This window comes from Thamnophis elegans, chromosome 9 (assembly GCF_009769535.1).
Source record: "Thamnophis elegans isolate rThaEle1 chromosome 9, rThaEle1.pri, whole genome shotgun sequence".
Lineage (NCBI taxonomy): Eukaryota > Metazoa > Chordata > Lepidosauria > Squamata > Colubridae > Thamnophis > Thamnophis elegans.
This window is the reverse complement of record NC_045549.1, coordinates 41926920-41953083: the sequence shown is the minus strand read 5'-3', so window position 1 is coordinate 41953083 and position 26164 is coordinate 41926920. Positions and strand designations below refer to the sequence as shown.

The following is a 26164-nucleotide window of genomic DNA, read 5'->3' as shown; positions in this document are numbered from 1 at the left end:
ACTCACACACACTGTAGAATTGGAAGATGCCTCTATGTCAGCAGGGTCAAACTTGATTTCATAGAGGGCTGCATCAGGATTGTGGTTACCCGCAGGGGGCTGAGTGGGCATGGCTTGGGCAGTTGTGGGTGGGTGGGTGGGTGTGGCCAGCTGATTGCCTGTGGTGGCCTGAGTGGAACTGGGAGGAGCCACTGTCTCCAGCAGAGTGGATGGGACCAAGGCAGGTGCTGGAGGCACCTGGCTGTGCTTGCTTCCTTGAGGCTGCTGCTGCTGCTGTGCTCAAACTCCTTGTCTGGACTTTGAAGAGGCTGAGGAGGAGACTCTGCTGGAGAGATGGCTGCTGGAGTGGGCTGCTGCTGTTGGTGCTGCCGTTGCGAAGTGAGGCAGGTGGAGGGGCACGGGTGGTCTGGCTGTGGGGCCCTGAGGTGCACGGGTGCAGGGCTGCTTCTTGGGGACAGGGGCTCCCCACCTTTCCCGTTCATCAGGGCTGTTGGAAGTGAGACATGCTCCCTGGAGGATGAGGTTGGATGGCGGGGGCCGAGTGCTCAGGAGGGAATGCAAAGTGCCTTTGTTTCTTGTGTGCTACCTTCATGGCTGAGATTGGGCAGACAGCCTCCTGGCATGTATAGAACGGATTGCATGCCTCCCCCCATGCCTTTGCCTCTGCCTGCTGCATGGACTGGGCCAGTGGTGATGGCGCTCGAACCCACCTGTGCTGCATGGGCTCCGGAGCCCCGGCTGCTTTTTGGGGATGAGGCTCCCTGCACTTCGTTTTTGCTGGGGCCATTGGGGGGGAGGGAGGCTCGTCCCACGTTTGTGGTGGAGCTGAAGGATGAGGTTGGTTGGCGAGGACTGAGCCTTGCAGCGGTACCAGCAGTATGCAGAGGCATGGGGGAGGCATGCAATTTGGCCCCGTGGGGTCAGCCATGTGGTCACCTGACTCATCCTAGCTGCAACGGCCTTGCTCAAGCGAAGACAGATGGTGGGCCGGAGCAAATGGGCAGGCAGACAGCTGCCCGGTGCATCTGGCAAGCCAGATCACTGCCTCCCTTTGCCCCTCTGCATCTTCCTCTGCCTGCTGCTTGGAGGGCCAACCCAGTGGTCACAGTGCTCAGATCCACCTATGCTGCGTGGTCTGCGAAACCTCTTGTATGTGTGCTGGGGAGGGCTCAGCGGGGCAGAGGAGGCCAGTTCCTCGCCATCTCTGGGGCAGTCCTATGGGCCAAATCTGAGCCCATGTCTGTTTTCAGGTCATCTACTCTTAAGTCCCTGCTTGAATTCACAATCTGCTAAAGCATTTTTGGCAAATATATATCTATTTATTTGAAAATCTATAGTGAAAGCTACATATTACTTAATGGAGCAGCCTACTCCACTAGGTGACCATTTTTACTGTCAGATACAGTTGCAAGAAAAAGTATGTGAAGCCCTTGGGATTACATGGAGTTTTGCATGAATTGGTCATAAAATGTGCTCTGAACTTCATCTAAGTCACAACAATAGACAAACACAGTCTGCTGAAAATAATACACAAACCTTAGGTGTTGCCATGGTTTAATTGTACATAACATGTAAACATTCACAGTGCAGGGAGGAAAAAGTATGTGAGCCCCTAGCCTAATGACATCTCCAAGAGCTAATTGGAGCCAGGAGTGAGTCAACCTTGACTCCAATCAGTGTGATGATATTGGATGTGTTGCTGACAACTGTTCTGCCCTTTAAAAAAACAGACCTGTTGTGGGTTTACTGGTTTCAAGAAGCACTCTCTGATGTGAACCATGCCTCGCAGAAAAGACCTATGATCAAGAATTGTTGACTTGCATGAAGCTGGAAAGGGTTATAAAAGTATCTCCAAAAGCCTTGATGTTCATGTGTCCACGGTAAGGCAGACTGTCTACAAATGGAGAAAGTTTAGCACTCTTGCTACTCTCCCTAGGTGTGGTCATCCTGTAAAAATGACTGCAAGAGCACAGTGCTGAATGCTTTATGAGGTAAAGAAGAATCTTAGAATGTCAGCTAAAGACCTACAGAAATCTCTGGCACATGTTAACATTTTTGTTGACACATCTACAATAAGGAAAACATTAAACAAGAATGGAGTACATGGGAGGACACCACAGAGGAAGCCATTGCTGTCCCCAAAAAAAATATTGCAGCACGTTTGAAGTTTGCAAAAGAGCACCTGGATGTTCCACAGCACTACTGGCAAAATATACTGTGGGCAGATGAAACCAAAATTGAGTTGTTTGGGAAAAGCACACAATACTATGTGTGGAGAAAAAAAGGCACAGCACACCAACATCAAAACCTCATCCCCACTGTAAAACATGGCGGAGGGAGCATCATGGTTTGGGGCTGCTTTGCTGCCTCAGGGCCTGGACGGATTGTTGTCATTGATGGGAAAATGAATTCCAGAGTTTATCAAGACATTTTGCAGGAAAACGTACGACCATCTGTCTGCCAACTGAAGCTCCGCAGGGGATGGGTGATGCAACAGGACAATGACCCAAAGCATACAAGTAAGTCAACACAAAAATGGCTTCAACAGCACAGAATACGCCCTCTGGAGTGGCCCAGTCAGAATCCTGACCTCAACCCGATTGAAATGCTGTGGCATGCCCTAACCCAAGAATATTGCTACACTGAAATAGTTTTGTGAAGAGGAGTGGTCCACAATTACTCCAGATCGTTGTGCAGATCTGATCTGCAACTACAAGAAACGTTTGGTTGAGGTTATTGCTGCCAAAGGAGGGTCAACCAGTTATTAAGACCAAGGATTCACATACTTTTTCCTCCCTGCACTGTGAATGTTTACATGTTATGTGCAATTAAACCATGGCAACATCCAATGTTTGTGTAGTATTATTTTCAGCAGACTGTGTTTTTCTAATGTTGTGAGTTAGATGAAGTTCAGAGCACATTTTATGACCAATTCATACAAAACTCCACATAATCCCAAGGGGTTCACATACTTTTTTTTGCAACTGTAATTCATTTCAATATCTAATTGAATCTCCTTACCTGTAGTTTAAGCTCATTAATTGTAGTCCATCCCTCACGTTAATGGAGAACAAAACTAGTTCTGTAGAACAACCCTTTAGCTATATGAAGACTGCTGTTCTGTCCTTTGTTAGCTTCTGCTTTGCAAGCTAAACATACTCTCATGGGACTTCATTATGTTGTAGCCTTTGCTGTAATTTCACTCTCGTTCATTAATATTTTTAATATGTCAGTGTGACTTACCAGAATCTTTGGATCCTTGTCACATCTACTACTTCTGAGTCAGGACTCACCCATCCTGCACTTGTGTCTTTCTATTCACTTTTTAAATGTTAGCTGCAGCAAATTTGGTATTCCTGGATTAAAGGAAAGATTTATAGGAATATCCAATACCTTAATCTAGGTCTTTAGTAAAAATATTGAAACAGCAGAGCCCAGGATTATATACTGTGTTGTTTTAATAATTTCTCTTTTTCATTTTTAATTAAGTTGAATGGAACAGGTTTGGGGATTGCACAACAATCCAGCTATCCAGGGGAAGGGTATTTTCAGGTATTTGTAAAATCAATAGGTATACTAATTAACTGCATGGAAAATCTGCTTCATTTATCATATCTGCCAGCTAAGCAGAGCACATTATAATACCGTAGTCACAACTGGAAGTATTATAATAATTCAGTATTACTTGTTATTTTGGAGTGAGAGTATTCATCAGTGTACTGAGGGAATACCCCTGGGCACCTTGATAAGTACTCTCAACCCCAAATTATTTTTAACAGATTTTGAATGATAAAACTTTTACACCAAAAACAAATATCTTGTAGAATGAAGCTCATAGGGAACTTTGCAAAATAATTTTAAAAATTGATATATTACTGGCTAGCCATTTTGGTTGATACAACTACTGATAATTCAATAGTAGATGTTACTCACTTTATGCTTTTTAATTGAATTGTCCAGGAATATAAATACAAACGAAAAGGGTATTACTGAAATGAATTCCTTCCAATTATGAAATTAATTTTAAAATAATTTGGTTGAATCCCGATGTAATGAGCTGACACTACATTAAGACACTGTTAATTAAATTACACATGGCTTATATTCCCTACCCTAGTATACTTGGAACAAAGTCCATCTAATTTAGTCTGTGTCGAGCACAGTTCTTTTATCAAATACTCTTGCCCTATGCTGTTAGGAAGAGGGGAATTCAGAATATTTGATTACTTGCTTTGAACCTGAATCACGTATTTTATAGAAATCTAAGAATACCATATTTCTCAAGAAATAATGACTTTCTTCTCCCAAATACTTTCCTGTGCGTTAGAGAGAAGTAACAAAAGATGTGTTAATGAGTGAAAATATAAGCCATTGATGATGCAAATTGTGACAATTATCTTTGAAATATAAATGAATTAATAATCCTTGGGAGAGGCCTGCTATCCTAAATAAGTTAAGATTTTCCTAAAGATACCATTGAATTAACTCTTCTCCCACCTTTAACCAATATTATTCCTCATTTTCCTCACTGTCCCTACCTACCAAGGTTACCTCTTTCCATTAACCTACCTCTAGTGATCTTTTTCTTCATAGTTACTGTTTCTGATGAAAAGAGGATAGGATAATGTTTTTGTATGCAGTATGTTTCTCTGTATAGAGAGGGTGAATGTATGTGTGAAACCATAGATGCTATCGGCCTTAGATTATACATCATTTTAAACAGTAGCTTCAGTAAATTTTCTTCTTTGTGCTGGCCCCACCCAGTTGTGGTTGGTGACTGCCAACAGAAGGCTGTGTGTGTGTGTGTGTGTGTGTGTGTGTGTGTGTGTGTGTGTGTGTGTGTGTAGACACAGACAAATATGTCATGTTTACATATTTATTGGATGGGGAACTCCAGGTTTTGATTTCAGCTGCAGTGAACATAAATATTTGTTTCTGTGTATATGCACATGCACATGTGCACATGCATGCATGCACGCACAAACACAAAATGCAAATAAAAGTCACTCTTTTTTGGAACACAGATTTTAGCAGCATGACTCAGATATATTAATAATATTTTATATATGAAGAACTAGCTCCCAAATAAAGCTTTAATATTTATAAGAGCATTTTAGGAATCAAATCCTGTTACAGGTTTTTCTGTGCAGAAAAGAGGTATCTTAGTTACTTACTTGAGAGACCGCCTACTGCCAATTACCTCCACTCGACCAATTAGATCCCATAGATTAGGCCTCCTCCGAGTTCCATCAGCCGGTCAATGTCGACTGGCAACCACGCGGAGGAGAGCCTTCTCGGTGGCAGCTCCGACCCTATGGAACGAACTCCCCGTGGAGATTCGTACCCTCACCACCCTCCAGACCTTCCGCATAGCCCTTAAAACCTGGCTGTCCCGACAGGCCTGGGGCTAAAGACCTTAACCCCACCCAAATTGTATGAATGTTGTGCTTTTAACAATGTATTGTCTTATGTGTTTAACTTGGTTTGTCCTCCCTCCCTTTGAACTGTGAGCTGCCCTGAGTCCCCCCAGGTTAAAGGGCGGCATACAAATAAAATACCTATACCTATACTTGAAACCTGAAGATTTACATCTTAGCTTATTTAGAATCAAAACAACATTCCAAAAATTCCCTCAGAATATTACTATCTAAAAATCTAGCCTTTTAAATTAATCATATTTACTACTTTAAAATGAGATAATAGGTTGCATACTATGCCAGCATTTTGCATGAGCTTCCATTTTCTAATAATTTCTAGTACTTTCTCTTGTTAATTGGAGGCTTATAAGGTTCTTGCTTTTTATGCTTTAAAATGTTTATTTCAATTATTGTAGTAGGATATATTGCAATCTAAGCTGCTGCTAAATCTAAATAAACATGCATTCACTTCCTTTTTCTGATATACTTCTTCAAGGCTAATCACTCATCTATTTTCAAAACATTTTTCATGGCTGACATCAGTTCTTTGGCCTGTACAAAATGAAACATTTACTGCTTTGTCTTTAAGAATCTGATTTTTCCTCCCCACTCCTTGAGATAGTTGGTAGCTATAACGTGAATATTTTTTTTGTCTCTTTGTAATCAGTTTCCAGAGGAGACAGAATTGGATCTTTTGTCAGTAACTATTGATGGTCTATCCCATAACTCATACACTAGTGAAGGATCAGGCTCAGTATTCAATTCACCCCAAACTCCAGCTGTCTTCTCACCAAGCATTCCTTTCCAGCCTGAAGAAGGAAGACGAGATGACAGCTTGTCTTCATCAAGTGAAGATTCAGAAAAAGAGGAAGATCATGAGAGAGAAAGACCATATGTTTATCGGAAAGCACTGTGAGCATATTTGTAAAAACTGAATATTCATTTCATATAACCACTCTGAATATGTGTATATTGATGAATATAAAAAACCATCCAGCTTTATACAATATTTTGTCTGAACTCTTTATGTTATGCTGATGTTATTAACTATTTAATTTTTAAAATATTTAATCTGTTCTGATAATTTAGCTAGCAGAGCTTACAAAAAACATTAAATGCAACTGCCTGTGGCAGAAAATAACCATGACTCTTGGAAATGACTATCTTGTAACTCAATATTTGACACATCTTTGGGTGTTTAGGATGTCAAGTTCAAACCGCGACTGTGTGAAGCAGCCTGAGAAATTCCTTTTTATTTAAATATAATGGCAGATAGCTAGTGCATTACAGATCTGATTTGAATGCAATTAATAAATTATTCATAATTTTCATATAAAAAATTGTTCTATATCTCATTAAACAACAATATAACATCAACATTTTAGGAACTCAGCATTTTCATTTGCCCTTTCTGTTCTGTTTTTTAGCTGTAAAAATGTAGCATTTGTTGGGAATTTGATAGTTACTTTGAATAGGATGAGTGTCCGGAACATTTCTTAAAACATTATATCCTGCTGTAGTAACATTTAATCAGAACTGCTTTTTTGGTTGCATAAATATTTTTTTAGCATACGTTTAAACTAAATAGTATAAGAACACTGAATAAATTACATATTTTAAATTATTTTAAAGTAGCTATTTTGACTATTTTTGGTTTCCTCCCATGATCCATGAAGAGGGAAAAAACCCCACTGAAGATTACTTCAGTAATTTGTGGATTTTGTTCTCAAAGACTAAACGTAGTTTAGTGAGAAAATGAGATGGATATCTATCTCCGCTTTCCTCATTTAACGGACCTGCCCAATCACAGAACCTTCATACCAATTTCAAAAAAAATAAAATATTAGTTATCTCAGGCAGTTTAACTATTTTTTAAAGAATTTTTTTAAATTTTTGAATAAACACAAACAGACAAAACACACACACACACACACAAACTACAAAACCATCTTCTGTTCAAATTGTAGAAAGTGTGTTGATTGGTTACAAAAACTTCCGTGCATCCCTTCCACAGTCATCACCTACAATTCATATCAAATCATATATTTTAAATCAAGTATATTTATATATATAATTATCATCATACCTCAACTGTCATTTGACTATAATTGTTTTTACGTCCTTTTATATAAAATTTTCCAAATTTAAAACAAAACCACATAATAGCATTCCATTAGCTCTTCCCAAAATCATCCAGTAACATTACATCTTTATAACATGTTCTATATAAAAATTGGTTATATTTAATAACAGAGTTGCTAAACCTCCTTTCATAATCACCATATCAAATTTCCTGTTATCATATATATATATATGCATTATATATATATGCATTATCAATCAATTATTTAACTGTATCATTATCACTTCATTTTATACATAATGCTCCAAATTTAACTAAATTTGACTTAATTACATTACCTCTTTATAACATGTTCTAATTAAAAATTGGTTATATTTAATAACAGAGTTGCTAAACTTCCTTTTGTAGTCACCATTTGCAATTTATATCAAATTTCCTCTTATCAAACCAATACATATATATGTATTTTTATCCTTATCAATCATTTAACTGTATCCATTATCACTTCATTTTATACATAATGCTCTAAATTTAGCTAAATTTGACTTAATTTTTTATTATAAGTTTTCATTACATCAACTTGTGACTTTCCAGTAATAGTGCAGTCTTATGTCTCTTGCCATTTGTGGCATTAGTATTCTGGTTATTTTCTTAGTAAGTTTTGTATGGACTTCTCTTCGCAACTTATTGCTTATTGCATATCTCGTATAAGCTCGAAACCCTCCATCTGCTTTTCGATCAGCTTATCTTTGGTTATCACTAGTGCTTCTAACAAAATTTCTCTCCTTAGTTCCATCAATTCTTCTCTCTTTTCTTCTTCTATACTTTGAGATCTGAGGTAGAGCTCCAGTCCATTTATCTCCCCTTTCCATATTCCACTCTTTCCATTTCCAACCACGCCTCAGTTCACTTTCAATATCAACAATTTTCTTGTCTCTTTGTTTATTTTTTCCTTCAGTTTTTAGAACTCTATCCTCCACTTTCTTCATTTGATGAACATCCTCAATTTTTGCATCAATTTTTGCTGTTCTAGGATCTATGTTCTCCAATCTCTTCTCAATTCTCTCTGTTACTTCTAATAATTTTTGAATTTCAAACATAATCTTTTGCAATGTTAAGGTTTCTTTTTCATGTTGCGCCATTCTTCCAACTTGTAAACACTGCCACTTCATTTTTTTTATTAAATTTAAAGCAAGTTCATTTATAATCTTTCAAGACAAGGCTTTGTTTTCACTCCACTCCAGCTGCCAATGAAGCTCCCAAAAAGCACCTCTATAAACAACCCATGCTCTTCGCACTATCACTCTCCATAAACAAGCTGAGGAACCTTGAAATGCAAAATCAAATGATCAAAGAAAAAAAAAAATAGACAATATTTCCAAGCTTTCCAAACCTCCAAGTGGCAGTGTTACTTCGTTTCCCTCTGTTATTATAGCCCTCTTTGTATTCCTTTTATATCTTCTTTATATTCCAGGCTTAAAGAAAACAAAATTCTTAAATGGAGCCATCTAATCCAACATTATAAAAATAAGGAAAAAGATTTTAATCCATAGGTATAAAAAAAGAATATAAAAAGTAGTAGAAGAAAAACTAATCCATTCAATTTAAAGAATAGGAAACATTTACAAACGTTCCATCCGTAAAAGAAATAACACACTGTCTAATGTAGCTTAATTTCGCTTCTTGTTCTCTTCTGTTTTCAAATTTAATTAAGCTTTAATTTTTGGGGGGGGTGGATAGTTTCTTCTATAATAATAAGATTTCCTCACCAGATGGACACACTTTCTTTTTCCGTTTTCCTCCCGTTCCGGAGCTGTCCCAACTTCAGCAGCTTCAATGGCTGTGCTTCTGTCACTGGCAAAAAAAGATTCTCCTGGATCAATCAGGGACTTTGCAGTGTCCCTGAGATCAGCAGAACATACTCTTCCCTATCACTGTCTCTTTGGGTCCAAAAGTATCGACTTTTGTATCTTGGAGCTCCAAGATCGCATGTTGTGTCGTTGCAACATTAGCTCCTCCTCTTTAGCTTAACTATTGAGTTCATCTACAGTGTTAAAAATATCAAGGGAAATATATTTTAACAAATTGGATGCAGTAAGATAAGTTTGTTAAATCTACGTTTTAAAATATTTTTTAAATATTTTGCAGGTCTGCTGCTCGTAAGAAAGCTACAGGTTTTGCTGCTGTTCACCAACTGTTTACTGAACGTTGGCCAACATCTCCAGCCAACAGAAGTGTAACTGGAACAACTACTGAAAGGAATATTGATTTTGAACTTGATGTGAGAGTTGAAATTGACTGTGGAAAGTGTGTACTTCATCCAACAACACTCCAGCAAGAACATGATGACATAAGCATAAGGAGGTAAAATCCTGCAAAAAGCTGAGCAGGTTTACCTAACTACCATATGTTTAGAGCAGTAGCCACATTTTTTATGTTGAAACTTGTATGAAATCTCTAGTGATACTGATCATCAATCAGTTGCAATATTCCATATAAAGACAATTTGACAACTTGAATAATGTCCTCTTTTTTGTGCCAAGAACTTTGTCATAAAATTGTGTAATTAAAACAGTCCATCTTAATTAAATTGCATATAAAATACTCATAACCGGGTATGGGACATATTTTGGAAAATGTTGGCTTATTAAATCTCATTTAATCAGCAATTAAGCAATTTGTATGACCTTTTACAGCATGACGTTATTATTGTTAATTCAATAAACATCCAGCATTTCTGGGTTTGTTATGAATGGAGGACTGAACATGGTGCCAGAGGAAAGAAATTGTTAAATGCAATTAAACACATTACAAATATGCAAGTAAAATAATGCACTTACAGAAATAGAAGAATTTGTTCCATTAAAAAAATAGGCTTGGCTACAAAATAAACTCTGATCATGGAAGAGATTCTCTTCTCCCATCTCCACATAACCTCTCATATTTGTTTTGGAAGATTCCCGATGATGTAGTGATGATTTTCTGAGGATTCTGGTAGACAGAAGAAGGAGAAATATTTTGCTGTTTTAAAAGTTTACTCGTAGAAATCCGGAACAAATCCTTATTTCATCTTGTCTTATCTTTAAATTTCTTGGCTGCCCAACTCCAGGAGACTCTGAATAATGCACAAAACTAGAGAAAATATATAGCTAAACCCATTGAATCACAAGCCAGACTTTAATTATATTTGTGAAAGTTGAGAGTGTTTCTCAGGACAAGCGTGTCATTAACAACCAACAGCTATCCAGCTTCAAGACTAAAACTGCAGAGTAAAAAGTCTATTAAGTAGTGAGAAGTAGTGAGCAGTGGAAGAAAGAAGTGTTGTAATTTTTTTTAAAGTGTATATAAAAATTGAATTGGACTGTTGATAGAAGCTTTAGTGGCTTCTTCCTAGTTCCCCATTTGTGTCAGAGGGCATCATTTAAGGTGCTTCTGGGTTGAAAGGATTAGCTGGTGACATCATTGTTTCCCAGGGGGAGGGGTTTATGCCTACAGGCATCCTCTCATATTTCCATCAAGGAGCTGGAGCAAATGACAGGAGTTCACCATGCCACGTAGCAGCACTTAGGTTTCACTTGGGCTCGCTAACCTCCAACCCAGGCTCCTAACCAATTGATCTACTACGTTCCCTTCTTCCTAGTTGATAAAGATTCTTTCCTACTATGCTGTGTGCCTGACAACCTTAAGCCAAATGTAAGCTAGAGCATAATCAAGTCATGTCAAATATTTCTGTTCTCAGTTCTCTGAGGTATTATCAGTGAGTTTAACTAACAATGACTATTTAGAGATTTTGAAATGACTTAATATTGCCTTTATGTCCAGGGTAATTAAATAATGACTATGTGTATTTATATATATATTTTAGGACCTATGATCGCAGTTCCCGAAGTTTAGATCAAGACTCTCCCTCTAAAAAAAGGAAATTTCAAACTAACTATGCATCAACTACCCACTTACTTGCTGGAAAGAAAGTACCAGCATCTCTTCAAACAAAGTCTACTGATGTGGAAACAACAATATTTTACATTCCTGGTGTAGATGTTAAGGTAGAAAATAAAAACTTTGTCATTTGCTCCATATAGTGTGATAAAATAGAATTGTAGTTTCACATTACTTTCCTGAGCCTGTCATGTAATGTAGTTACTGCTTTGAAACATGTAAATACGCTAGGAAATGCCTGTGTTACTTCAGATAAGCATTAAGGCTAATTTGGAGTGCCTCTGTTCAATTCAGAATGTATTGCGTGGCTAGCATGTCTACTTTATTGTCTTCATAATTAAAAAAAACATTTTAATATCAAATTCTACAATGCCTTTATCCCTGGAAATACTAGTAAGATTGGATGAGTAATTATTTGAAGAATGTTTGAGGTAAATCAATGTGCCACTTTGCCAATTCAAGAGATCAGTGGCACTGTCAGTCACACAAGAGTTACTGTTTCCTGCAATAATTGTTATCCTTTTCTCTGTATCACTTCTTATTTACCTCTATATTGGATATAGTATTATTCTTGTACATACGTGCTACATCCACTTTGGATGTGTAGCACATCCAATCAGTGGCACACTGATTTACCTCAAACTGATGCTTTAAATACACTGCCAAATCAAATGTATTTGCATACATAATCCTATCTGAATAGGATTTCAGATAGCGAGACATCAGGAATTTTGTGGCAGCAGGGTTTTGAAGAAAAGAGAAAGAAAAATGAGGCATTTGGTACAGTAGTAAAAAGGGCTGACAAACATTGCATATGTTTAGAAAACTTTAAAGCTTTTTCCTTGGCAATTAAAGGCTAGGAAAAAGAAATGGGAATGTGACAAGTGGGGCATATTATGCCAACAAGATCTACATTTTAAAAGTGATTCATGTTATTAAGTTGCTGATGGAGAAGATAAACATTCATTTTCAGAGAGGGTTTTTGCATCTAAATATATTTTGTTTTACAAGATATTCTTTCTTTGTCCTTAATATACATTTCACATTGAAAACATTCTTTTTGCTGTAGTACTATTGTTTTGAAATGGCAAAGATACTGGAATTCTTTTCAAAAACAATTTCAGGCATCATTTAACAACATTTACAAATAAAATAGATTAATTAAATCTAGTCAGATAGTTCTAAACATTTTATAACTTATTTAATACTGTAGTTCCACATAATAAGGAATACCTGTACATCAAATACTGGTCGGCTGTAATAATCTAACTTTCCAGAACATTTTTTTATCTAATTTAGCCCAACAAAATTTTGCCAGTCCCTATATTTTCCATTTCAGTTAAAGTGTTATTTGTCATTTATGCTCTTCTATTCTTTACACTGCTGCTTGCCCCCTCCCCCCCTGCAGTTTTGGCTATGCAGAAACCTATGGTTTTAATCTTATTTTGTCTTGTTTCAGCTACATTACAATTCTAAGATGTTAAAAACTGAGTCGCCAAATACATCTCGAGGCTCATCACTTCAAAGAACCTTTTCCAAAGAATCAAAGTTGTATAGTATGAAAGAAGTTATTCCTCCTACCCGTATCAAAGCTAAAACCTTACTAACTCCTCAACCCCCACCTATTCCATCAGGTAAACATTTCTCTTTTCATTGTTTGTATTTTAACTTTAGTAATCTTTTGCCATAGTGTAGAGGCCAATACTTAAATCAGTATTTGTAACAATAAACTATTCTATTTGATGTTGTGATACATTTTTGGACATAATTTTTTTTATGTTTAGTACTTCTGATTATTTTCTTATTAGTTTTTCTCTTTGTTAAAATTTACTTTATCAACTATTGTAAATGGTTTCTGTTATATTCTTTAGTCTATCTTTGTGCTCACTATATTTGCTGCATTAATGTGTCAGTGTTTGAGAAAACGAAGTAAAATTTGGACAATTTTCACAATTTCTAAATATGCTTGAAATCCATATGTGGAAGACAAGAAATCAATGATCCTTAATGTAGAATGTTAAATAGAAATCCTTAATTTCAGAATTGTCTCTAAGCATATACACATTTTATAATACCTAAAAATTTGAATTCTGACTACATTTTATTGAAATTTGGATAATAGAGGAGCTATTTTAGGTAGTAGTTTGATATTTAAAAAATGGACTATATTTGCAAAGATTTCTTAGAAGCGTGCAACTAGTTTGATTTTTAAAAAATGGACTATATTTGCAAAGATTTCTTAGAAGCGTGCAACTCATACATCTTTCATCATTTTAGAAGGCTAAAGGGAATGGGAGTGATTTGCAAATCTTTTCCATTGCCATTCTTAATTCATGTTCCTTGAAACTGTGAAAAATGATGAATACCAGGAGTTGGACATGCCTTAATGTCTATTAAATTCTGAATTTAATATATGTTAATAATGGGGGGAAGTATTGACCATGAAGGTTTTTTTTTGCTTAGTATTAGAAAAGCAATAGCAATAGCAATAGCAGTTAGACTTATATACCGCTTCATAGGGCTTTCAGCCCTCTCTAAGGGGTTTACAGAGTCAGCATATTGCCACCAACAATCCGGGTCCTCATTTTACCCACCTCGGAAGGATGGAAGGCTGAGTCAACCTTGAGCTGGTGAGATTTGAACAGCCGAACTGCAGAACTGCAGTCAGCTGAAGTAGCCTGCAGTGCTGCATTTAACCACTGCGCCACCTCGGCTCTAAGCATTTGAATTACATGCTTATTTACAGGATACTTGGCATATGCTGAACATGTTCAGACAATGTGGCAAGACAGGCATGTGCTTTAGTTAGGAACATGTTGAATTGTATCTGCTGCTTTATGTCATGCATTCTTTTGAGCAGATCCTAATGCTGTAACTTGATATGTCACTTAAGACAAACCTTTTTATGGGATTATGGTTTACCAAAACAAACTCAAAAACCCAAGTTACAAAAATGGTGAGGATCTGTTGGATTAGCCAGAGATAAATTATTAACTTAAGCAAGGAATTGGGTTAAGGTAACCTCAACTTTGACCTATCATTAACTTTTCTTACTTTTTTATTTGTGTTCTATTTGCTGTTTGTGATGTGGTATTTCACTTCATTTTTTAATTATTTCAGCCAAAGCTAAAGGAAGTGGTGGTGTAAAAACAGCAAAATTGTATGCTTGGGTTGCACTTCAGTCTTTGCCTGAGGAAATGGTGATTAGCCCTTGCCTGTTGGACTTTCTAGAAAAGGCCCTTGAAACAATACCTATAACTCCAATAGAAAGGAATTATACAGGTATCATACTTTTCCACGATAATTTTTATAATCTAATTTTTATTTTTCGGAAGTTATATGTAAATCCCTTCCTTATTCTTTTAAAGCCATCAGTTCACAAGATGAAGATATTGGGCAATTTGATATGCAAGACCCTTTAGAAGAATCCACAGCTTCCTTAGTATCTTCATCAACATCAGCATATTCTTCTTTCCCTGTTGATGTAGTGGTATATGTAAGAGTTCAGGTGAGCATTGATGTCAGCTTATGTAATACCTTGAAGACTGTTGCAAATTGGTAGGACTTATTTGTACACAGATAAACATTTTGTTTTTCAAATGTTAAAACAATGAATTCCATTTTAAATTGGGACTTTTTTCGTTTATTCTATAGTTTCTATTTCATCTTCATATGAGAAATACCATTGATACCATGTAAAGAAATGTACTCGCTGTGTCTGTTCACTTATTTATTTATTTGTATTGCTCTTAGAGCATATTTTGCTTTAAATGTTGCACTGTCTAGTAATGAAAACTATGTTATTAATTTAGATATTGTATTCTAACTTTTTCCATGGAATCTAAAGCAACATTTGGTTTCACAACTTCATGAAAGTGGATTAAGCTAAGATCTTCCTATGGTTTGGCAGTGACTCTTGTAGCCAAATGTAAAATTGTACGTTGCTTGCTTGTATTCCAGACTCAGCAGTTTAATCAGATGGAACAAATTAATATTCATTGCTAAGATGTTTGCAGCTTATTGGCTCAAACTACACAGGAGCCAGGAAATGTGAAACTAGGGCTCATGCTTTTATTAGGCAAGATGTACTAACTTCCATTTGATGTATTTAATTATATAGTTCTTCTCTACAATATACTCTTCTTGTGTTCCATATGTGGTTTTCTTCAGTGTCATACTCCTTAGAATTTCTTAACAAAGTTTTTATGATTCCCCCCACCCCCCAAAAAAAGGCTTGTTTTAAACATTCTGCAGAAGTAACACTATGTTACTTTTCTTATTTCCGACACTAGGTCATCATCTGAACACAATTATCTTCTACAACGTATATATTCTATAGATACTTTCTGGCTCTTCAGTTGTTCTTGAATTCCAATTTATAGTCTTATCAGCCCAGATCCAGGAATGAAGGATATTTAGAATTATATTAAATAACATCTAGATGGTCACACATTATTTATCTCTCGCATTAAAAAAATTAATAGTATTCCATCTTTAAAATTGTTCTGTTGCTCGTTCATTTCTTGTCATTTCAATTCTCCATGTATGATAAACACTGTTTTTCTTTTCTTCAGCCTTCACAAATCAAGTTCAGCTGCTTACCTGTGTCACGGGTAGAATGCATGTTGAAACTTCCTTCCCTGGATCTTGTATTTTCTTCTAATCGAGTAGAATTAGAAACTTTAGGTTCAACTTGCCCTGCAGAAAATTCTTTACAAAGTGGATCAAAGATGCCAGTTAAAACTATCTCGCCAGGTAAAATCCATTTTTATTGAAAAGCAGGTTCAGTTCAGAAGGATGTATTCAGGCCTAATTTAAAATAAGAGTTTAAACCTGCAAGAATAAATTGTGGCTCTTCTGGTGCTCTCAAAAGACAGAAATTAAAACGTGTGCTTATAACCATGATTATGGCTTAACAAAACCATTGAATAGTATTAACTTTGATTTACGATCAAATTAGAATTAAAAAATTTTAATTGCCTTGTTTTTCTAAATGATTAATACAAATTGTGATCTTTCAGACATAATTACTTGTTTTGTAAATAATGGTTTGGTCTGAGCTCCATTATCAACTTACCAAACTCCTTTTGAGCTTAGCCAAGTCTTACATTCTGGTCAATGATTATAATAATAAGCTAGACTATATTGTACTCCCCACTAATTAATTTAGTAGAAGGACAGTTGACACAGAAAAAATCTTTCACATTTCAAATAATGTAGCATTTATCAGGCTACAGAAAGAGACTTCTTTATCAGATCTTATAATGTGACCAGGATGAGAGAAAGCAGTTACTTAGATGCGTTGATTAAGTCATTCATGGAATGATGCTGAAAGCTTGTCCAATAACCAGTTTGGTCTAGTGGTTAAGACGTTAGGCTAGAAAGTGGAAGCTTATGAGTTCAAGTCCTGCCTTAGGCATGAAAGCCAGCTGGGTCATTTTGGGCTGGTTACTCAATCTCTCTCACCCCAAACCACCTCACAGGGTTTTTGTTGTGAGGGAAAAACAAGGAAAAAGATATGTTGGACATGTTCGCTGCCTTGAGTTATTTGTAAAATGATAAAGATGGGATAGAAATGAATAAATAAAAGAAATAAAAATAAATAATTTTAAGAACGTTTTCAAAGGATTCAAGCTTATACTGCTATGAGTTGTCATCTCCAATAAGAGATGATTGTAAGAATCTCATCAAAATATGTTTTTATTTTCTTTCCAAGGAATGTACCTTTGCTGAGCTTTTCTTTTTCTGCTTTAGGTTCTTCTCTTGGATTAGGTAGCCCTTTTGGCAGAACACGGCATAGTAGCAGCCAATCAGATTTGACAGGTTCTAGCAGCAGCTCTTCAGGTTTGAGTTTCACAGCCTGCATGTCTGATTTCTCCCTTTATGTATTTCATCCGTATGGAGCAGGAAAGCAAAAAACCACTGTGGCTGGCTTATCTTCTGGAACAGGTAACAGAATATTATGGTTCATAGAAATGTATTGGTGATTTTTTGACTTTTTAGATAAGCCTTTAAAAAGGAAATACAAAATCCCTTTAAAATGACATTGTTCTAGTTTAACAGAAAGCAAATATTTAAATATGTATGAAGATATATTAAAAATATATTTTGCATTCATATCTCAGTACATCTATGCAATGGTATTTATACAGTAAATGCAGTAAAATTATTTGTTTATTTGTTTAGAAACAGTATTAAAATTATTACATGATATAGCAATAGCACTTAGATTTATATACCACTTTACAGTGCTTTACAGCCTTCTCTAAGCAGTTTACAGAGTCAGCATATTGCCCCCAACAATCTGGGTCTTCATTTTACCCACCTCGGAAGGATGGAAACTGCTTTGGTCGTGCTGATCAACGATCTCTGGTGAGCCAGGGATAGGGGTCACTCCTCTATCCTAGTGCTCCTTGACCTCTCAGCGGCCTTCGATACCATCGACTATGGTATCCTTCTACGACGGTTGCGGGAGGTGGGAGTGGGAGGCACCGTCCTTCGGTGGTTCTCCTCCTACCTCTCGGACAGGTTGCAGTCGGTGTTGGTCGGAGGGCAGAGGTCGATCCCTAGGCCCCTCAATTATGGGGTGCCGCAGGGTTCGGTCCTGTCCCCCCTCCTATTTAACATCTACATGAAGCCGCTGGGTGAGATCATACGCCGGCACGGGATTAAATACCATCAATATGTGGACGATACACAATTGTATCTGTCCGCCCCGTGCCAACTCGGTGAAGCGGTAGAAGTGATGTGCCAGTGCCTGGAGGCTGTTAGGGTCTGGATGGGGACGAACAAACTTGCACTCAATCTCGACAAGATTGAGTGACTATTGATGCTCCCTCCCAAAGATGGTCCAGCTATTCCATCTCTTAGCATGGGGGGGTGAAATTATATGCCCCTCAGAGAGGGTTCGCAATTTGGGAGTCCTCCTGGATCCGCAGCTGACATTAGAACATCACTTGTCGGCTGTGACCAGGGGGGCCTTTGCCCAGGATCGCCTGGTGCATCAATTGCGACCCTATCTGGACCGGGAGGCCCTTCAGATAGTCTCTCACGCCCTCGTCACCTGAAGACTGGATTACTGTAACGCGCTCTACATGGGGCTGCCGTTGAAGAGTGTTCGAAGACTCCAGTTAGTCCAGAATGCAGCTGCGCAAGCGATTGTGGGTGCACCTAGGTACACCCACGTTACACCTATCCTCCGCGAGCTGCACTGGCTTCCTATTGGTCTCCGGACACGCTTCAAGGTGCTAGTCATTACTTTTAAAGCCCTACATGGCATCGGACCTGGCTACCTGAGAGACCGCCTCCTGCCAATTACCTCCCAGAGACCTATTAGATCGCACAGATTAGGCCTCCTCCGGATTCCATCTGCCAGTCAATGTCAGCTGCCGACCCCCCAGGGGAGGGCCTTCTCTGTAGCTGCTCCGGCCCTCTGGAACGATCTCTCCGTCGAGATCCGGACCCTTACTACCCTTCCAGCCTTCCATAAAGCGACCAAGACCTGGCTGTTCCGGGAGGCCTGGGGCTGTTGAATTATCCAGCCTCATTCTAAGGTGTGAATGTTGTTGTAATTTTAAATTGTTGTTTTTATTTTTATATCCCCCTTCCCTTTTTATTGTAAGCCGCCTGGAGTCTTCCGAGAGTGGGCGGCATACAAAACCAATAAATAATAATAATAATAATAATGATGATGATGATGATGATGATGATGAACAACACCTGAAAACTACAGACCAATAACATGCTTGCCAACAACCTTCAAATTACTCACAGGCATTATTGCAGATAACATGATGGATTATTTGGAAACAAAACAACATCTTGCCAGTAGAACAAAAAGGCAACAAAAGAAGGAGCAGTGGCACAAAAGATCAGCTTCTAATTGATAAAATGATATTAGAAAATTGTAAGAACAGAAAAACGAACTTGAATATGGTCTGGATTGATTACAAAAAGGCATTTGATTCACTGCCGCATAGTTAGATCATAAAATGCTTAGAAACAACTGGCATTAGCAAAAATATTACATCCTTTACTGAAAAGGCGATGAAACAATGGAGAAATGAGTTGGCAGTAGGGAATGAGATCTATGGAATGGTTAATATCAAGCGAGGAATTTTCCAGGGTGATTCACTTTCACCTCTTCTCTTCATCATCGCAATGATCCCACTATCAGTAATCTTAAAAAAAATGAAATTAGGCTACCAAACAGCCAAAGAAGCTGAAAAAATTTCGCATTTACTATATATGGATGATTTGAAACTCTATGGAAAGTCAGAAATAGAAATCCAATCATTGACAAACACAGTCCGAGTATTCAGCACCGATATTTCAATGCAGTTTGGCATGGAAAAATGCGCCACTGTATCCATAAAAAGGGGCAAAATCACTGCATGTGAGGGAATTGAAATGCCCAATGGCCAATTAATTAAATGCAAAGAAAATGAAGCCTACAAATACTTAGGCATTCTGCAGTTGGATAACATCAAGCATGGAGAAGTAAAAACTGTTGTCAGGCGAGAGTACACCAACAGAGTTAAAAAAAAATTGAAATCTAAATTGAATGGTGGAAATACAATCAAGGCCATAAATACCTGGGCAATACCAGTTATAAGATACACAGCTGGTATAGTTAACTGGACACAAGCTGATTTGGACATTTTGGACCGAAAAACCAGGAAACTAATGACAATGCACTACAGTTTACATCCACGTGGTGATACTGATAGACTATATCTGCCCCGAAAATCAGGTGGCAGAGGATTATTACAAGTGAAACAAACAGTTGAAGAAGAAAAACATGCACTGGCTGATTATTTAAAAGAAAGTCAAGAACATCTATTAATCGAAGTAAAGAAAAAAAATCTACTGAAGGCCCAACATACAAAACAAGAATACAGAAAAGATGTGATAAAATCAAGAATGAAGAGTTGGCAGAACAAAGCACTGCATGGCCAATTTCTGGAAAAAATAAAAGATAAAGTGGACAGTGAACAAACTTGGTTATGGTTAACAACAGGTACATTAAAGAAAGAAACAGAGTCACTAATCCTGGCTGCGTAAGAACAAGCTATCCGCACAAATGCCATTAAGGCCAAAATTGAAAAATCCTCTGATGATGCCAAATGCAGACTTTGCAAAGAAGCTGATGAAACTGTTGATCACATACTCAGCTGCTGTAAAAAAAATCGCACAGACTGATTATAAACTGCGGCACAATTCAGTAGCGCAAATGATCCATTGGAATTTGTGCAAAATTTTTAATATTAAAACAGCAACAAACTGGTGGGAACATCAGCCTGAAAAAGTCACCGAAAATCAGATGGTCAAGATCTTGTGGGATTTCCGTATACACATGGACAAAATACTGGCGCATAATACACCAGACATCACACTGGTTGAGAAAAACAAGGTTACAATCATAGATATTGCAATACCAGGTGATAGCAGGGTCGCCGAGAAGGAACATGAAAAAATCGCAAAATACGGGAAGAAGGCGGGGCTTAGCAGTGAGAAGACGGAGTTTCAGGCTACTCCTGAAATTCCCCTATTCCGAAGGAATTTTGGACGGGTCGTCGGACCCTAGCTGTCCCGGAGAGACAGTGAAAGGTGAGGGGAGATCCAGTGACCTTAGAGATGTTCGCAAAGTCTCTGGGGGGCTTGGAATTAACCCCTCCTGCCAACTCCTTTCTGGATTAGCTGTATGCTAACCAAAACTGCAGGTTGCCCTAAGAATGGTGAAAGTGGATTCAACTGGTAAGCTGATTTTATTACTCAAAGAGAGATGGTCCGCACTAAAATTTAAGCTAATTGAAACCAAAGAACAGAAGAATCTAGCGGCGAATTGGTTTTTTTTTTTTTAATGGATTTATGGCCGGTGGTTACCCTATTTCTTAAACACTTTAAGGAATTCTTCAACATTCCCCCCTGACTCTTTCTAAGTGGGTTGTAAAACTAACCTACTACAAATTGGCCCTTCACGATCCGACACTTTTATTGCTTGGCTGTGTTGGTCTAAGATCAGATAAGATCACACAGCTCCCAGTGTGTTTTTACTTGCAAATATCTTAGAGTCTCTAACTGCGTCACAACATGGCGTCGATCTATATTCCCAAGGGCTCATTTCAAATACTTTTTTCTGCATTTCAAAAGCTGTTTGATTCACATCAAAGATTTGGAAAAAAAACTGGATTATTTGACATTAAAATATGAAGGAAAAGGTGAGAACGTTGAATGTTTGAATGTTCCTGAAATACAAATGAAAAATGTGAGAAATGACGTCTGGTCTATCTCGGAGGAAGAAAGAAATGCAATGCTGGAAAGGGGGGCAGTACAGAAGATTCATTTTAAGAGACAGAGCGCAGGAGAAATGTGAAGTATTAAAGAAACTACACTTTATGAAACATCATTGGCAGATTTCTTAATTCCACCCTTGAGAATTAAAGTCAATTTGAAAAGTTTAACAAGCCTGGGACAACATTATTATCTCATCAGAGACATCCTGAGCAAAAAGGTGCGAAGATATCCCTGTTTGGACTTGCTTATAAAAACATTTGGTAAATCTATTCAACGAATGGCAATAGGACTGAGAAGGTTTTGTTATTGGAGAGACATAGGCTGACAGATGGAAGAATACAACTTAAAATTAGCTAAATCTAATTACACTTATTTGTAATAGATATAGCTGAATAATAATTGATATTGATAGTAATGTATATAATGTGGAGTTGATATGATAAATAATAATTGGGTATGAGAAAGGAAGGTTGGAAATACTTTTGGACTATATATAAAGGTTATTAATTACAATAATTATCACTATTAAAAAATAAAATAAAATATATACAGTGAAATGTTAATTAATATGGGGAAAATGTTATGATATACAATATAACTACATAAAGAAGGGAGAATGATAAATTATACTGCATGGAAGATGGAATTTTTGTTATTAAATATTATGGATGTTCAGCTAAAATAGGATATGAGGATTTGATGTTAATAGAGGATTTTACAAACAAGTAAATGAAATGTCAGCATGTGGTTATGGATTAACTCTTTGGCATAGTTAAGGTTGAAGGATATTTAAATAACTGTAGTTAACTAAAAGTGGAGGTATAATGATGTCAATATGGTAAACATTTGAGTTAAGATATTTGAATTAATATGAATTAATGGAAGAGATGCACCAAAACATGTTGTAACCAGCTGATATACTTTTTTTTTTATAATATATACCTGTATTCTTTTCTTTCTTTTTTTTTGCTTTTTGTTTTTTCTTCCCTGCCTTGTTTTTTGTTCTTTTTGTCTTTTTTTTTCTTTCTTTTTTTCTTTTTTGATTTTTTCTTTTCCCACTGGTGTGGGCATGTATTAAGAGTATTATTATTATCAATATTTTTAAATAATAATTACAGTCAAATGAAAATGGATATATGATGATGGTGATATGTATGAATATCTGAGTTAAAATGCCTGAGTTAACATGAGTTATGTTTGTTGACTGTGGAGGAGATGTACGAAAGTTTATTTGTGACCGACTGATACACTTTCTATAGCATGTAAAGAAAGATGTTGTACTTGTTTTAAATTAAAATTAAAAAAAAAATTCAATTAAAAAAAAGAAAAAGAAAAAAATCGCAAAATACCAGGACTTAAAAATCGAAATTCAATGACTATGGCACAAACCAGCAGTGGTAATTCCAGTGGTAATTGGCACACTGGGTGCTATTCCAAAAGCACTGGAATTACATTTAAAACAGTTAAAAATTGACAAAATCACCATCAGTCAAATGCAAAAAGCCGCACTGCTTGGAACTGCACGCATATTACGAAAATACGTTACGACGTCCTAGGCCCCTGGGTGGGGCCCGACTAGTAACCAATGCCAAATCCGGCGAAACAACTGGCCGCTGTGATACAATTGTATAATAATAATAATAATGGAAGGCTGAGTCAACCTTGAGCCTGATGAGATTTGAACTGCAAAATTGCAGGCAGCCAGCAGTCAGTAGAAGTAGCCTGCAGTACTGCACTCTGACCACTGCGCCACCACGGCTCAAAATAGCATATAGCAACCAATAATTTATTAACCATATTTTATACCAGCCAAAGTTTACACACACTTTTGTGCAAAGCTCAATATCTGCAGACATTATGTGAGAATAGGTTTCATCCGTTTAGATTAAGCCAAAAAAGTATTTATGTTTTTCATGATTTCAGGGACTATAGATGAAGAACCTTCATCAGTTACTGGTCGCAAGGATTCATTGAGCATCAACCTTGAGTTTGTAAAAGTTAGCCTATCAAGAATAAGGCGTTCAGGAGGTGCTACCTTTTTTGAAAGTCTCTCTGCAAGCAAATCTGCCAACAAGATGGAGACTACATTAATAAACATATCTGGTATTTATCAAACCTATGGAATAAATTTAGTGCAACATAGAAAATACTACTGCATTACATGTAACAGTATCAAACTTGCCATTTTTTTCCTGTGATACTGTAAGTCGGACTTGTAGGTCTTTTGAATAGATGTTGCATAATTGCATTTTAAGCTATTAATAAAACTTTATATATTTTCTCCTCAACGTTTCATTAAACAAAAGATCTTTCTTGACCTTGTCATAGCTCTTTACAGTTAATATGTAGATAATTCTTGATTAACGTCCCCTCATTCAGTGACATATCAAAGGTACAACAGCGCTGAATGAGGAGGACTTGCAGCAAGTCCTTACAGTTGTGACCAGCACAAATTCCTGCAGTCACAGGATTAAAAATTTTTCCCCAAATTTTTTATTTTCATTTTCATACACTCACATGTATACTGTACATAGCCAGCACCATACAGCATTAAACAGTAATTGCATCATTCCTCTTGTCAACAAGGCCCCAGAAAATAGAAACCCAATATAACTCTTCCGCTCTCCATACACCTCTTTCTTCCACCACCCACCAACTTTCTATCTTCCCTCCATCATCCCCCTCTACCCTACTTCCCATCCCACTCTACCACTCCTCTCTCCACATCCACTCCCCCCCTTCCTTCTCACCTTTCCCTCCCACCCTCTCTCCCATCCCTCTCTGCCCATCTTTCTTCTTTCCCACTCCTCCTCTCCTTGGTGTATTTCCGCTACATGTCAATATACTTGGCCTATCCTGTTTTTAAAGAAAAATTAAAAAGAACAGTATGCATGTGAAGTCACATTACATTGAGATAACACATCTTATCTAACCTAATATATATCCCTCCCTCCCCCCACCCTCCCCCGACCCCCCACATCCTTCCCCCCCCCGACTTCCCAGAACCCGTACACGGTATAGATTTTTAACAAACATAGTCTAAAATATATTGAGAAGAAAAGAATAAGAAATTAATAACATCTCTACATTGAGCTTAGCTCCTTCTTGCTAAGCTAACTTTAAACAATTTAAATCATTCCTAATCTTAAGCATTGGCTATCTGGAATTTCATAGTCTCGTATTTATTTTGTATATAATCAATCCATTTTTTCCAGTCTCGTTTATATCTCTCATTTGAGTGGTCTTTAAGATATGCAGATATTTTAGCCATCTCGGCTAAATTTGTAACTTTCAATGTCCATTCTTGAATTGTAGGCAAGTCTTCCTTCCTTCTTCCAATATTGCACCACCAACAGTCTTGCTGCCGTTATTAAGTGCAAAGTCGTTAATCTCTACCACTGTAAAGTCAGTACTTATACCTAACAAAAATAACTGAGGAGTAAACTTTATCCTTCTTTTAAAAATATTTTGCATAATCCACCATATTTTTATCCAAAATGCCTTAACCTTTTGGCAAGTCCACCATATATGGAAATATGTAGCATCGAGAGAACCACATCTCCAACATTTGGGTTGTAAATTCGGATACATAGAAGCCAACTTTTTAGGATCTAAATGCCATCTATAGAACATCTTGTAAAAATTTTCTCGCAAGTTTTGAGCTTGTGTAAATTTCACATTTCTTACCCAAATTCTTTCCCATGTATCCAACATTATTGGTTCTTCAATATTTTGAGCCCACTTTACCATACAATCTTTAACTAATTCTGTTTCCGAATCCATCTGTATTAATACATTATATATCCTCTTTATGTGCATTAAACTTTGGTCTCTTATTTGTTTAAATAGATTATCCTCAACTTGGATAAAACCATTTTTTTAATCTATTTTCCACCTGGCCTGTAATTGCCCATACTGGAACCATGTTTGAACTACCTTCTCCTCTTTCAGTACCTCTAAGGATTTTAGTTGTAGTGCCCCCCTTTCCAAAATGAGGAGCTGTCTGTAGGTAGTTCTATCCTGTTTTTGTGCTATATTCATATTTTCAATTGCATGTCTAGGAATTGCCCACATGGGTATCTTGTCATTTAGTTTATGTTGATATTTTTTCCAGACCCGCAATAAAGCATTTCTTAAAATATGACTTTTAACGTTTTTGTCCACTTTTTTGTTAAATAACAGGTAAGCATGCCAGCCATATACCAAGTCATGTCCCTCAATATTCAATATCCTATCATTGGTTAAATCGATCCAATCACTAATTACGGATAATACCACTGCATCGTAGTATAGTTTTAGATTGGGTAGTTTCAAACCTCCTCTCTCGCGTGCATCTTGCATTATTTTCAGCTTTACTCTTGGCTTCTTTCCTGCCCATACAAATTTATTGATACCCTTCTGCCATTCTAAAAGATTCGCATCTTTTTTG

At 37.1% G+C, this 26164-nt stretch overlaps 1 protein-coding gene across 12 annotated transcripts in view; it reads left to right on the top strand.

The window, feature by feature from the left end:
• The window catches only part of KIAA1109 (KIAA1109 ortholog), a 206367-nt gene that overhangs the window by 166144 nt on the left and 14059 nt on the right, over window positions 1-26164 (top strand). For 7 of the 12 annotated variants that reach the window (XM_032224446.1, XM_032224439.1, XM_032224444.1 and 4 more), the window contains 10 exons: window positions 3490-3552; window positions 6085-6329; window positions 9649-9864; window positions 11366-11546; window positions 12899-13073; window positions 14560-14721; window positions 14808-14947; window positions 16014-16194; window positions 17194-17388; window positions 23659-23838. In XM_032224446.1, the coding sequence (XP_032080337.1) occupies window positions 3490-3552; window positions 6085-6329; window positions 9649-9864; window positions 11366-11546; window positions 12899-13073; window positions 14560-14721; window positions 14808-14947; window positions 16014-16194; window positions 17194-17388; window positions 23659-23838 (1738 nt within the window). The remainder of the gene's footprint in view (window positions 1-3489; window positions 3553-6084; window positions 6330-9648; window positions 9865-11365; window positions 11547-12898; window positions 13074-14559; window positions 14722-14807; window positions 14948-16013; window positions 16195-17193; window positions 17389-23658; window positions 23839-26164) is intronic. The other 5 variants (XM_032224447.1, XM_032224442.1, XM_032224445.1 and 2 more) reach the window with 3 other exon arrangements.